The sequence below is a fragment of the Cupressus sempervirens genome, chromosome 6, assembly GCF_028749045.1.
Source record: "Cupressus sempervirens isolate cs-2001-9-10 chromosome 6, ASM2874904v1, whole genome shotgun sequence".
Classification (NCBI taxonomy): domain Eukaryota; kingdom Viridiplantae; phylum Streptophyta; class Pinopsida; order Cupressales; family Cupressaceae; genus Cupressus; species Cupressus sempervirens.
Genome location: NC_143123.1, coordinates 287,992,743 through 288,009,026, shown reverse-complemented (window position 1 = coordinate 288,009,026; position 16,284 = coordinate 287,992,743). Strand labels below are relative to the sequence as shown.

The 16,284-nt window shown below is 35.5% G+C and overlaps 1 protein-coding gene across 1 annotated transcript; it reads right to left on the bottom strand.

Moving 5' to 3' along the window:
* Nucleotides 1-405: 405 nt before the first annotated feature.
* Nucleotides 406-3,618, bottom strand: LOC149552341 (leucoanthocyanidin reductase-like). Its single transcript, XM_089790195.1, has 6 exons — nt 3,394-3,618; nt 2,819-2,953; nt 2,499-2,736; nt 825-847; nt 586-662; nt 406-454 (listed from the first exon to the last, which is right to left on the bottom strand). The coding sequence occupies exons 1-6, from the start codon at nt 3,616-3,618 to the stop codon at nt 406-408; spliced, it is 747 nt and encodes a 248-aa protein (XP_089646321.1).
* Between the last annotated feature and the right edge of the window lie 12,666 nt (nt 3,619-16,284).

Sequence of the window (16,284 nt, the reverse complement as noted above, 5' to 3'; positions counted from 1 at the left end):
TATTTTTTTAATGTTGTTTTCTTCATTTTTTTGGAGTAATTTTGATAATACTAATACTATTGTTGTCACAGAGGGCCAGTGGTCGGAGGGAGGGAAAGGAACCTGCAGTCCCTGATCAGCAACCCCCCCTTGAGGAGGACCCTTTTTATATTGATTTAGCAGACACCAATGACCCGATCGGTTCAACTAAAAAGTTGCTAAAGAAAATTGGCAGAGAAATTTTACGTTTGGCAACCATAAAGCCTACTACTCAAGAAATAAGAGAAAGGGGAGTTGAATTGATGCACACCTCTAAAACCTTAAATGTAAGTATTACTGAAATTTTTAATTATAACAAGAGTTCAATAATGGTTTTTATGTTTTAGATTACGGTAAAAGTAGGTTTTGAAGGGACCCCAAAACCCTTTAACAAAAAACAGAACGATAAAGCAAGACAGCCCAACCAGGAAAAAACCTACAACAAACTGAAGAACAGTATCAAAATCAGGTTTTACAGGGACCTGAAACCACTAGAAAAGTCCAAAAACAAACTAACCCAGGTTTTACAGGGACCTGGAACCAAAAATAGTCTTAACTTTAAAAAACCAGAAACCAAGACCAGAGTCCCCAACCAACGACCAATACCAGACAGGCACCAAACCAGAGAACCCACCCCAGTGCCACTATTGCAGTGCCAGGATCAATTTAGCTGCTTCCTTACCAATTGTAGTAGTCTCTTGAATGGAAACAACATCCATAGTAGCAGTAGCTTTCATAGCACTCTTCCTCGAGCTCTTCCTTGTTCTTTTGCTCGGACCCTCAGCCAAAATGATATCTTCATTCGCCCTTTTGCCCAGGCTTGCAGCGGCTGCACAAATACTCATGGCATTAATTAAAATATGGATGCATTGTCTTTATAGAGTTTTTTGCGTGATTTTGAGCCCCATTCCCATGATGAGGGTGTTGTAGGTGGTTCAGGTAGATTGCATGTTCCATTCCCCACTTTTGTTTTCCACTGAATATATATAGGAATGATCATAATCATTGACAATACATGCTCGAACAATCCTTTTTTTAATGCTCTAACAATCTTGTCCATGCTAGTCCATGCGTTCTATATTTATGCATGCTCTAACAATTTTATTCTTCAGCTTCACATCAATTAAATCCTATGATGACTCCGCCTCCATCCAGGAAAACCACAAATCCTTTCCGACTACTGAGTCAACAACACATAGCGTACAGGCATCGACTGTTGCACCATCCGCTCGTACACAAATCTCTCTTTTTCTCTCTTATGATAGCAACAAACAATTTTTTTTTGACAACTTTTTAACATCAATTATTATTTTTTCTTTTATAGTTCGTGACAAAGACTTATGAAACTTATGAAACTTTTTGCAATAGGAGCTGCAACATCATTTCCTAGATGTTCCTATGTTCCTAGTACGGGAACGGTGAAGGATGTCACATTGATCATCAGCGACGATGAAGGCATTCCATTAAAAGTAGCCAAAGTTCCAAGTACTTTAAAGTTATTATTATTCTATAGTGATATAATAGTAATTTAGTTTTTGATCACTCTTCATCGACTAATGATCCCATGATTGTTTTGTAGGGAATGATCTTTTTTGGAGAAAACTTGGTGATGAGTGTTTGCAAATATTCGAGCCCACCATGCGTACCTGGTGGAACATCATATCCTAAATAAAACCCCAAACCACTATTTTGATTTCATATCATTGCTATAATAGTTTTCCTTTTCATCCATTTCTTGAACTATATTAAAGGTAGCTTCACTTCATTTATGAGTCTAACATGTTTTTTTTTACTTAAAAGGTGGAATAACCAACGCAAACTGTTGAAGGATGATCTTATAGAGAGCATGACCCAACTCTTTGGACCTCGTGCATTCGAGAGAAACAAGCTCCTTGAAAAAGTTGGTTTATGTTTGAAGTATATTAGGGACCAGTACAGAAAAAATTTACGGGATAACCCCAAGTACGAGCGTCCGCCCTATGTTCCTGAGGTTGAGTGGTAGGCTCTGATTTTGGATGGAAAGTATAAAGCTAACAAGAAAAATAATATTACACCAGTGGAGAGTACAACAAGGTATGTGATACTGTTGAGAATCTAATTATGTACTAATTAACCTCTATATTTATACTATCTAACATATTTCAAACTTTTCATAGATTGCCTGACACATCAAAGGCAACAAAGGCAAGACTAGAAAAGCACGGGACACACAAGCTCAGCTCTAGTGGTTTTTTGAAACTTCAAGCAAGAGTTGTAAGTATTAGTAAATGAGAAATTGTATCAAATTTTTTATATAATGTGATGGAAAATGCTAGGACTCCCTTATTTAGCTCATCAATTATAAATAGGTCAACAGAATATAATAACAGTAGTGGATTTTCATATTCAATATAAACAATTCAACGATTGAAGTCAGACTCTGCAATCTAGATTAGTGAAGATTCCTTCATTTACTAATATGACATTATTTAAAATCTCACCCTTGATGTTTCCATCTCCATAGATTTCAAACTGATCTTGGGGAGGAGCAAGCTTAGAGGGATGGGTATGATAAAAGTAAGGCCACCCAGCAATAGAATTGCAGCAGATGTAAGTGTATGGAATGTTGGATGCCTCAATTGCCCTCCTAATAACTCTCTTTTCTTTGTAAAAGCTTAGCCCTAGTTCTATTGGATTGGCTCTATCTATATCATGCCCAAATTTCAAAGGAAGAAACCTCTGCATCAAAGTTCAACAATTCTTAAGTCTATTACAATTAACAAGCATTCATGGTAATAATGTTAGGGTCCTATGTTCTGACCTTAATAGTGCCAATTTCTTTAATGGCGTCTACAATCTTAAGTTGATCTGTAAGTTGACCACCGCCCACAATTGAAATAACAATATAAATGCCTTGCATGGCCTTTACCATTGAATTATGATCACTTAAATCTCCCTGCAGAACACCCATTATAATATACATGCACATTAATAAGACCCATTACAGAACATGTAGACATTAATAAAACCCATTACAACACAAATTTTTACAACTATAATATAGCTCATGATCCCAACCAAATTAGACTCATTGATAAGGAGATCACTGACCGAACACCCCTTCTTAACATAATTTCTAAATGCCCAACTTCACAACAAGACAGTCAAACATGATTATTTGTGAGATGACCGCTATCTAACAATTTAGCAAATAGCTGCAATAGTAGTTACCATGAACAAACAAGCAAAGCTTAATCATATATTCTAAACCTATATGACCAATCAAAACAATCTACAGCCTGTAAAATCAATATTTTAAACAAGTACACACACTTTACAACTGTGCCATACATATCTACCACAAAATCTTAGTTATGAACCGAGCTAGTGACATACATAGACAATGTTAACACCAGAATCTTTCAATTCATAGAGGCACTTTTCTTTGGCAGAATCATGGGCAGTGATGGGTCTAATGAGAGCATAGGTAGAATGGCCTTCATTTACAGCTGCAAGAGCAACAAAGTGACCAATATAACCAGTGGCTCCAATCACTAATATTTCACTTTTCTCTTCGTTCACAAAATCCTCATATGAAGAAATCTCACAAATGGAGGCCATGGTTGAGACTGAATTTTCCTCCAATAGTTGAGAATAAAGGAAGTGATTGAAAGAATGAGGGAATGCAGCAGCACTTGCAGCCATTTTTATTTCCAAAGAGTTGAACTAACTCTTACCCAACTTAAGAATTTGGAGAAAATATGTTGGTACAAGCAAAGCATACAAAAACGCAACATTTATATAGTAGATTGCTCCATCAAAATTGCTCGATTTTTCTCCTATTATATTGTGATGGATATAGATGATTTGTTGTTGATATTTTAACTACCCTCCATTGGTTGATGAAACAATGCAAGTAAAATTCACCATACCATGCAAAAATGCAGGGCTCAGAGTTCAAGAGATGCCTCACAGAAGAGGATAAGAGAATTGGCTTCCAACAAGGCTATAGAGCTATGGCTGAACAGCTACGAGCTGAAATTAATGTGGAAGGTTCTAATAATGATGCATCTGAGCCACAGGTAAATAAGCTAAATGAAATTTATTTCAAATTGAACACTTTACCAATTAGTCTATTTGATGTTAAGTTCCAATATAAAGTGAGTATATATGTTTTAAGCAAGCAATGATAACAATGCGTAGGATGTTGGAATGCAACCTGACAATCTTTCTACACAATTTGTGGATGCCGAAGGTTCGCATGATGTGCATCCCAGTGGTGGAGGTATACATTTGCTATTAAATTTTTTATATGTAATTGCAATTGGTGTTTGGATTAAAGTAACATTTTGTATAGCAGCTGTAGAGGATCGAGGGGTCGATGTTCATGACCGTGTTGACGTTGAGTCCAGACAAAATGATGTGGTCAGATCAAGTAAAGAGCGCCACAGTTATGTTATTTAAAATAATTAAATACTTGTAACAATTATAATAAATTATTTTTAATTTAACTCTTTTATTTGTTATTGCAGAGGAGCCCCCTTTGCAACAGCATAGGAATTTGAGATCATCAAGAACAAAGAACAGAACAATTGATGAGGGGGGAATTGATGATGACACTGATGCTCCTCTCAGAGCTTACATAGAAAAAAGAAATAGAAAGAAAAAAAAGAAATGATTTTCATCTACGTACCTTGATTGATAATGAATGAATTTTATGTCTCAATGAATTTAATTATGTGCTAATGAATGTTCATGAATTATGTGTTAATGCAAAATATTGATGAATGTTGCATGTTAATGAATCTAATGTGTTAATGAATGTTATCATGTGATATTGATTGAATGTTACATTTTATTAATGGTTGAAAGAGTGAATGAATGTTACATGTTAATGGGGAATGTAGAGTGATGTTAGGGGGAGGGGGGTGGGGCCAAATGAGCTTCCACCTTCACGTGGTTGGCCCTGTTTAGTAGAGAATATTAAACTATTCTCGAAACAAAGTGAAGCTCAATAAGATACTAACAATAGGTAGAAACAAGAAGCAATAACAAGCTCCTTCTAGAACATAACTCTTACCAATTATTGCTATCTTCCCCACACTAGGAATCTCCATCATATTCTCATATGCCTGCAACAAAATTAGAATAACTAACCAAAAATAACTCACATTTTCATACTTCTCCATGCTTGGAATATAATCACCTTGTTTAGCCTTCACTTGGCTCTTCATCTCCATTGTCTTCTCATCCTTCTCTTTGCACCTTGAGACCTCTACTGCTGTCTACAATATGTCTTCACACCCTTGCCATTTGCCTTGGTATACCAACTCCTGGTTGGAGGCTGTTCTATCCGATTCAGTCATCATTATCGTTGTGAATTTTCTTTGTCCAACTTTCAATGGACACCATATAGAACCAATCAATATCATATCTTCTTCTCCAAGCCTTGTTTCTTTGCTATTTACATCAGCATTTGTACTTTTCATCTTTGTTCCAATCATCTCCTTTCCCTCAAGCCCTTCAAGACCTGATCTTTTTCTGTCTTCATCAACATCCTTTCTCTTTACCTCTGCTACAACCTTTTGAACCTTTTTGGTGTCAGGTTCTCCTTTCTCTTCAACACTTGATTGCTGCTCATTTTTTATTTGTCCTTCAAATGGACAACTTGTCTTCATATCATCCTTTTCTAGGTTCTTTTCCTCAACCTCATTCTCATTAGTTGTTTGCTTCAACTTTTTGATCAAAACATCTTCCATTGCTTCACCATGTTCCTCTTTTCTTAGGAACCTTTCCCTCTCAAAGATGCCAATGCTTGCTGACACCTTTGAAGTTGTCTTGTGCTCCTCCAATGGAGTTAATACTATCTTCTCTCCATTATTTGTGAAAGTGTAGGTGTTCTTTCTGACATCATGTAGGGATCTCTCCTCAACCTGCCAAGCCCTTCCTAAAATTATATGACAACCACTCAAAGGTACAATGTCACATAGCACAACATCATTATACGATCCAATGGTGAAGGGAACATAAGCTTGCTCCTTCACATCAACACAACATCCAACATCCAATCCTTGTGCTTTGTAAGGCCTAACATGTGCTATTCTTGGTAGATTCAATTTTTGATGTGAATATCAGGATTTAACTGTGTGATTTTGAGTCAAACTCGATGACCCATGTTTCATGAGTAGTGATTCAACATGAATCCATCTCTCATGAGAATAAATGGAACACTTAGATTCAATTTGTTAACCATCTCAAATGAAACAAGATTTGTAAATGAACCACTTGAAACAATAACCTTTTAAAATTTCATAGATTGGAACATGAGATTGGATGGCTTGAAGCTGGGAAGCCTTTCTGTCCAACAATGTCTGATCCTATACTTCAGATTTTTAGTCATGACCAACCACTTAGTTGTTTGGGAAGACCCAGGTATGTAACTGCATTGTATTAGATATGGTTTACATTTTTGTCGAGATTCTATTACTACAAAAATGTTGTGCATTCTGTAACTTCTAATTGTATGGTGTTTTAACATAATTTTTGTTTTAATTTGATTTAGTTAGATTGAAAAATGTCTACACAGTTACTGCTAGAAGCTCTTTCAATTTTCACCTGATGGAATGTAGAAAGCTCATGTCTTCAAACATTTAATAGAATATGTATATGAATTTTTCTCACTTTCTTTTATTGCAGGTCAATTATTCAACTAATTTTTTGGGATCGACATTTGAACTTCCATTTTCAGAGGTTAGAAAGTTAGGCTTAGAAACTCAACTTATGCTGAACCATGCCTGGACATCAATGTCTGGTTCAAATAATAGTAAATCTACACAGGAATCTCAATCTAAGAGAAGCTCTAAGGTATTCTTTTGGTCAATAAATAAGTTTTTTTCTTGAATTGTGTTCATCGTTGAGGTTGTACTGAGATTTGAAACGATCTATTGTTTTAAGTTCTTTCTATCAAGCTTTTGAGTTTTCTCTCCAATTCATGCCTTTTTGGATTTTGGATTTTTTGGACTTTGGTTATGGTAGTTTTTATAATTTTGTGAGTAAAGGAAAAAATAATTGGTTCTAGTTTTTAGGATTGTAACAAGTCCAAGCAGGTCTTGTGTCATTTGTTGCTGGTTGTTGATACTAGTTTAAGAGCATAGGATGGTTTAATGTAACCTTGATCTTATATTTGATATGGCTCATTAGATCTACTTCCTATTTCCTTTTTATTTTCTCTATCCCTTGATTTTAACATTGTGTCAACAGAAATTAATGGATTAATCTGTGTTGTGGTTCTGATATCATTTTCAATTTATCAATTCTCTTTTAGGTCATATGTATAAATTATTAATGTTATATTTGTGTAGGTATTGCTGTATGGTGGACAAGTGACCTCATGGAAGAGTGAAAATGGGGAAGAGTTACTTTTCATGAGCAGTAAGGTGACTGCAACATCACTAATGAATTTATTATTTATTCCTTAGTTACTAATTAAGAAACTTGTAACTTTATAAAACTTGACAAACCCAAATTTGACTTGGACTCAACTCAACAAAATTTCCAAACATAAAAAAAGCACATTTAACAACATTTATAAAATTGATATCAGAGAGCAAATAAGTGGTTTGTCATTCATTCACAAACAATAAAGAAGCTTAATACAATCATGGTGTTATATGATAAAAAATTGCAATTACAAGTAATATTTTATAAATTTCTTCTATGAGTAGAACTTCTTAGTGGTTGTGTGGGTGCTCTTGAAGTTGATGATATTGATTCAACTTGAGAAAAATTATCTCTTTAATAGGCATATTGTAGGCAGCTGCATCCATTCACATACCTTCTGCCTTCTTATGTGGTTATACCTTCTACCCATTCTGCTACTTCTTTATTAATTTTAGTTTTACCTTCCTTAAAAAAGAGTGTCTCTTAGGCTCGTCCATATCATTAACAGTTGAATTTAAATATGAAAGTATGTCATGAAGGTCAATGAGAGGTAGATGCTAAATGTATTGCACAAGAACAGGGTTATTTAAGTACTATTGAGTCAGTATTTTGCACTTCTTGGTGTGGAGGGCTTCAAATGTGCTCAAATTCCACTCACAACTAGAACTACTATAGGGATGGAAAACTTCGAAGATTGTGCACCACAATCTTCTCACTACAAATCTACAAAGACAAAATTTACAGATTGAAAAGCTGGAAAATAAATTGAAATTTTTAGTAAATGATTGATTGATTTATTTATTTGTACTAAGTTGTTACTTTTCTAATGTATAAAGGTGAAGATAACAGCCTTATGTCTGTGTCCTTGTAAACTTCTTCAAAATTTTGTCCTTAAGGTCATTGTGAGGGACCATCCTCTATATTCATGTGTTGGGGCCATCCACGATGTTAACTTTCAAATTGTGTTTATTTCTATTTTTCAATTTACTCATGCCAAATATTGGTAAGTGGTGTAAAAAGTACAAATCTAACTGCCACTCCAATGCATAGTGCTATGTACAAAAGACTGATTCGTGCATATGTAGAAGCAAAGGGTTTCCATGAGCTAGAGGTGGAGAATTTAAATCCTAAAGCTACTTGTCTCCATACAACAACCACAACATTTAAACCGAGAAAGAGGAAAAACTGAAGCCTCACTTGAAAAAGGAAGAACGAGAAAAAACCAAGTTAGGAAGTGAATGGGAGGAAGATTTTCAGAATCTAACCTTAATAGACCACCAAAAATAGTGGTAACAAGATACAAGGAGAGAAAATAGTTTTTGACACTTGGAAGGAATAGAAGCAATTAATTTTTTGAGTCCTCCTTCTGTCACAAATGAAATGAGTACATGGATTGATGATGATTATGAGATTGTTCTTACTGCATCTCAACGTCATACATTGAGGATGACATAGTAGGGATTGAATCTAGGGGTCATCATTCAGATTATGTGAAGCTGCTTGGAGATAAGGATGTTGATCAAAATTATCCTTCACCTTTTAAAAAGTACATGACATTGACTAGCATGTCAGTGTTTGTGCATGAGAAGATTAATATTTCTAATGTCAGTCAATCAAAAAATACATTGTGTGTCAAATCTAATCACCTCGAGGAAGATAGACAAAGAGATGTGATAGTGAAGGATAGGAACAAGTAGGTGAGAAAATGTTTTGATGAAACTATGGAAAGCGAAGAACTAGGGAAATTAAGGGATCGTGCTGAAGATGTTGAAAGAGCTCTATGATATCTAGGCATGCCAAGATGATAGCTTCACAAGAAAGAGAGAAGTTGCAAAAAATTAAATAGGAGAGATTGTTCAGACTAAGTATTGTAATTCAAATATTGCTTCAAGAACTTCACTCACATTTACCTTGTCAAAAATCTCAACATATAGCATTCAAGTCCTTTAAGGATGAGGTAACAAGACAGTGAGCAAGAATAGATCAACAGCTATATATCGTAGGACCTTGGATTGATATAAGCGAAAAAATGATAAGTTGATAGATGTTCATGAAAACATAAAAAACAAAAAATCAAGGTGTAGGAACAAAACACTTCAAGGAACCAAAAGACAAAGGAAGAAATGATAAAGTGGACAACCTAGCTAGCTGAGACCTATGACCTAAAACGTTGTCCAAAGAAATCAGACAAGGAAAGTTTGGAAGAAGAGAGATTTGACTTCAGAAACAAGGATAACTTTCAGCTTGTTAATAATCCCTTATTTGAGGTTAGAGCTAATGTTTGATGTTCCCTTATATGACTCCTAAGGGTCTGTGACTAAATCCTTATATTTTAAATCACAATAAACTTCTTTCTATTATTACTTATACTCAATTCTTTATTTTGCCACAAATAAATGTTAGGTATTAATAACAATATTTTTTCGGGGTAGATATATCAATGCAATTGTGCATGTATCTTGATGTTATTTACAAGTAATATCACCCATGCTCTTGATATATTCTTTAATTCACTACTAGAGAGATGCAACTGATCTTTGGTAAAGAATATAGACGAACAATATGCAAATGTCTTTTTAAGTAGTTATGATATCTTCAATCAAACCTTGATAACCAAAAACACTTCCAATAATGATGGAAATGACTTTGTGAAAATTCCCAATCCAATCAATATCAAAGACTAAACAAGGATTATATATATTGAAGTTGGAAGTATAGTGATAGTCAACTAAATGACCTAATGTCATAGATCCTGACGATCTAATGTTGATTACTGATCTGCAATAAGTATCATTAGAATTTATGTAGAGCAATTTGCAAGACCAAGTAATCACTGTTACAAATTTATCATAATGTAAAAGTCATATGTACCATACTGGTCTGAAGTTATTCACTGTATTTGATATCTGCCTTATTGAAATGTGATATGATTGATTCTGTTTGGTTTGTAAAGACGTTGGATATTTATTTGATCTCTGTCTGATATAATATCTTTGTAATGGTGATGACCCAATGATGGGTGATGTGTACTATTGCAATTTCTGATGTAACTCTTGTTACTTATGTGATATATATGTGACTATTCCTTATCTTAATCATTGTACTCATGGGATATGGCTTTCTGATGTCTAGTGGATTACTACCACTTATGTCTGTATAGAATATAAAGTAATCTTCTGTCTGAATAATGTCCTTGGATTGGTTATTGATGCCTTTTTAATATCATTTGAAGAATTGCAACTCTTCATTGCATCTTTTAGTATTTGACTCCTCTGTCATTATTGCACCCTTTTGGATAACTAATCTGTGATTAGTATTTGTGATCAGCATGATATAATTTAAAGAGAAAACACTTACATTTTAGTATCAAGCTTGTTTTATGAATGAATGGAGAAAAACTAGTGACATATCCATTTCAGCTTTGTGTTTTTTACTGTTAGTTTTTTATTATTAGAACATAACTATACATCCTTGTGAATTGGAGTTTCAGAAAAGATTTAATATTATTTGGATTTCTTTCTTATTATAGCAAAGGTTATGGAGGCCTTGAACATTCCAAGAGGTGTCCGACGTGTGCTTTTTTGAACACCTAATACTGACAGGTATTTTAAGTTTTAATAATATGGATCTGTATAATTCTAGTTTTAATACAATCTTATTGCAGGTTGATAGATTTTCTTAACAAGTTTTCAAAGTGTTTTCTGTAAAGTCATTGTTCACTCCAGTTCGATCATCCTAACTTTTAGCTGCAGGTGCCTTGCCTTTGGTCAAGCATAAAGCTTTCCTTAGGCCCATGTAATATGGTGGGTAATTTGTTGGGTTTCTCCTTACCAATGAAAATTTTGATGTGACCCTTACTATATGTTTTTGCCATGCATAACATGAATTAAAAACTAGCAATACTACATTGATGTGCAATGGGTACACAATGGGTAAAAAGATGTTAGAAAATGATTGATTATGGTGTTCTTGTTCATGATGGCGGGAGAACACATTTTGGTCATTATGAGTCACTTAAACCTTTCAAAATTATTTTTATGTTGGGAACTCTAGGTTATAGTCTTAGAAAAGTATTTTATTCATTAACAATTGCTTTAATCTGGCTTGTAGGTGAAGTGCACACAATGTTCTTATTGCTCAAATAAATTTGATCCTTTCTTAGATTTGAGCCTAGAGATCATTCGAGCAAATTCCTTGTTGAAAGCATTATCCCATTACACGACAGTGGAGCAGTTAGATGGGGGTGTGAAAAGAGATCAATGTGAATGATGCAAAGTAAAAGTGAAGGATCTAGAACAACTCAAAATTGATAAAGCACCACATGTTCTTGCAATTCATCTCAAGCGCTTCAGTGTAGTTGGATCTGGAGGAAAAATTGACAAAAAAGTAGACTTTGGTTGTATGTTGGATCTCAAACCATTTGTTAGCAATTCACATGTAAGTAACCCTTACAATATTATTTTCCAGTGGATCACATTTTCAATGGAATCTAATAATATAGTTTTTGTAATATCTACTAGTTTTTTAATAAATATTGCACATTTGAATGATATTCTAGTTTCTCTATCTATTGATCAATCACAGGAGGGCAATTTTAAGAACACTCTTTATGGTGTTCTTGTTCATGATGGCTGGAGCACACATTCTGGTCATTATTTCTGCTTTATTCGTTCATCCACAGGCATCTGGCATGCTTTAGATGATAATCGGGTATACATTTGCTACAGTTGTGAAGACATGTTTAATTTTGTGGAGCAAGCTCATTATAATTTGTGTATAATAGGATACACAAAAGAACTACAATTTTATGTAGAACCTTTTCTTTATATGGTAACACTAATTATGCTGAAGTTGCTTAGACTGATTGAAGTTATTCTTATGACATTTTTTACTCTAGGTCTATTCAGTAAGTGAAAAAAGTGTGCTTTCCTAGAAAGCTTACATGCTATTCTATATACGAGATAAGAAAACTAGCATTCAAATAGCAGGTGGCTCTGAATCTCAGTATAATGGCTCTAAACTAAAGAAGAGGGTGTCATTGAACATTGGACATCCAAAGAAAAACCACTTACAAGATTCATATGCCCCCCAGGTGACAAAAAACATGCATTCTTTCCAAATGGTAGCAATCTCTTTTAGTGTTGCAGGTGTAAACAAGATATCCCAACAGGTAGAAAATTTGTCAAATGCCAATTTCATTTCAAAAATTCTAGAAAAGAACACAAGTTCTGGCCAGTCATGTAGTAAATCCAAATCATCAGCAGATCATGATGCATCATGCTTGCGGCGGGGCCGATGTGGCGGCAACGTGAGCGGCCTCATCGCAAGCATGATGCACCATGATTTGCTGATGATCTAGATTTACTCCATGACTAGCCAGAACTTGTGTTCTTTTCTAGACTTTCTGAAATGAAATTGACATTTGACAAATTTTCTACCTGTTGGGATATCTTGTTTACACCTGCAACACTAAAAGAGATTGTTGTCGTTTGGAAAGAATGCATGTTTTTTGTCACCTGGGGGGCATATGAATTCATATGCCCCATGATGCATCATGCTTGTGGCGGGGCCGCTGTGGCAGTGACGGCAGTTGGCGTCGCCGCCACAACAGCCCTGCCATATTGCTAACTGCGACCATCGCAATTACGACGTCTGCCCACGCATTGCGACAAAATGTGTGTTGCATGCTTAGCGACGTCGTCGCAATTCCTGACTTTGCGTCGCAATTGCAACACATTTGGAAACATTACGACGGCCAGCGGCGTCGACACCAGCGCTACTGTTCCACTAGCACCGTCGCGTCCCTGTCATAATTTTCCAAGGCTGTCGCAAGTGTGACACCCAGGGAAGAACTGGAAAGGCTCTCGCCTCAGCAAATCCGTGGGCAGATGTCGACGCCACCCTGTTGCAATGCGTGGGGAAGATGTCAAAATTGTGATGGGATCTGCATGCATTGCAATGGGAGTCGTGCCGGGTTAGAATGATGAAATTGTGACGAATAGGCATCGAAATTGAAATGTTTAAGGATAGACGTCGCAATTTGCGACTAAAAAACAACGACATCTACTACCGTCGCAGTGGCGACACATTTTCATCACAATTATGACACTTCGCCGTCACAAATCGATGCCAAATGTATTAGTGAAAGATGCAAGACCAATGACAAGGAACAGACTAAGACATGAATCATGTCTAATCAACAAATCTGAACCCAAGACAGTATATGGTGCATTACAGGATGATGACTAGTATAAAGCTATGGAAGAAGAAATTGATCAAATAAGAAAAAACAAAACCTGGAGTTTGGTTCCCAGACCAACTGACAAGAATGTGATTGGCACCAAATGGGTATTCAGAAACAAACTAGATGAGAATGGTGAGATTACCAGAAACAAAGCTAGACTAGTATGCAAGGGTTATGCTCAAGAAGAAGGAATAGACTATGGGGAAACATTTGCCCCTGTTGCTAGAATGGAAGGAGTAAGAACTTTACTTGCATATGCTGCCTACAAAGATTTTAAAGTCTATCAGATGGATGTAAAATCTGCCTTCTTAAATGGTATACTAGAAGAAGAAGTCTACATTGAACAACCAGAAGGATTTGTTGATGAAAACAATAGGGAGATGGTGTGTAAGCTACATAAAGCACTCTATGGTTTGAAACAAGCACCTAGAGCATGGTATGAGAGACTTCACAAGTATCTAGTGCAAATTGGATTTGAAAGAACTGATAATAACAACATGTACATCAAAGCAGAAGAAGGTAAAGACATTATTGTATCTGAAATCTTTGTGGATGACATAGTGTTTGGTGGTAAGGAAGTACTTTGCAAAGGCTTTGCTGACAAAATGAAACATGAATTTGAGATGTCTATGTTTGGAGAAATCAATTTTTTTGTTGGGTTGCAAGTACATCAACTCAAACATGGAATATTTGTTACACAATCAAAATACATCAAACAAATTCTTAAAGCGTTTGGATTGGAGGAATCCAAACCAATCAGCACACCAATGGCAACAGGAAATAAGCTATCCAAAAATGATGAATCAACTGAAGTCAATCAAACAATGTATAGATCCATGATTGAAAAACTACAATATGTTGTACATAGTAGACCAGACATAGCATTAGCAGTTGGAATAGTGGCTAGGTTCTCTGCTAATCCTAAAGAAAATCATCTCATAGCAGTAAAAAGAATAATGAGATATCTTAAAGGAACTAATAACTTTGGTCTATACTACAAAAAGAATGGAAAATTTGAGCTCAATGCATATACAGATGCAGACTGGGGAGGAAACATTGATGATAGAAAAAACACAAGTGGAGGTGCATTATTTCTAGGCAAAAGACTGGTCACCTAGACTAGCAAGAAACAAACATGTACATCCCAGTCCATTGCAGAGTTAGAATATGTGGCAGCTGCAGTCAATTGCACAAACATTGTATGGCTCACACATCTATTGAATGGAATGAAAGAAGAAGTAACAAAACCTGTGATATTGTATTGTGATAATAAAAGTGTTATAAACATATCCAAAAATCCAGTGATGCATGCAAAAACCAAGCATATTGCAATCAAGTATCATTATGTCAGAGAATTGGTAGAAGACAAACAAGTAAAGTTGGAATACATTCACACAAAGGAACAAATTGCAGATATCTTCACCAAACCATTGCCCAAGGATGCCTATGAATATCTTAGAGGCAAGTTGGGGGTAATACCCCTAACTCAAGCAGTTTAAGGCAACAAGGAAGCTGCCCTGCATCAATAGGAATAAATCATTGGAATATTAATAGGTTGATGGAAAGGATGACAGCAGGAGCAGAAACTCCAAATCAGTCACAAGCATGGTGACAAAGGAAGAAAATCAACAATAAGCCAAAGCTTATATTTTGCATGATAAAGATGCTACATCTTTGGCATTTATGTCAAAGAGGGAGAAATATGCAAAAATCTTATCAATACAAAGAAAGAGGGAGATATATATGAAAGAGGGAGATATATGAGATCAGTAGTAAAAATGTAGCAAGACAACGTATATGATCTTGGTGGTAACTAAGTTGATTAATTGATCAGTTTGGTTCGCCATCAATGCCAAAGAGGGAGATTGTTGGAAATGATTGAAATGATCATAAGAAAAGTTGTTGGAATAATATATGGAACTGGTAAAGAATGTCCTCAATCATTGTTTTGTCATTGATGTCAAACTTGCTACTCGCAGGAATGACAATTGCTTTAGTGATCCAAATACTATCAATTAGTTGATTGTCAAGGAGGAGGCAATCAATAAGATGTAACTAGAACACCTAGAGAAAGGTTGAAGTTATGATGTTGTAATGAAGTACAATGATCAGCTAAGCCATTGATGAAAAAGTGTATTTGATGACATACTATAAGATACAAAGAATGGGCACACTGAAACATATCAAAGATTTAAGGTTTTAGCTAAGTCTTTTGTAAAGCTCAACTAAGTTCATTAGAGAGGAGCCGAGAAAATTCTTAGTTAATGTCGAGTAAACTTCAAATGCCGAGTACACTTCAAATGTCGAGTAAACTTCAGATGCCGAGCAAGTTTAGATGCCGAGTGACGCAGAGTTTATCAAGTGCCGAGCAGGTATAGGTGCCGAGTAACACAGAGGTGCCGAGCACCAATAACTCAATAATGCCGAGTTGCTGCATTATTTTGGAAATCGAAGATTCGCCAGATCTAAGCTGACAAGGTTGTTATCTAGAAATTTGTGAATTAAAAGGAAGATAAGAATGATGAGCTGGTGGCACAGAACACCATGTAGAACGTTTTTAAGGATACAACTAGCGAAGTTTCTAGAAGAGAACAAGATATGGG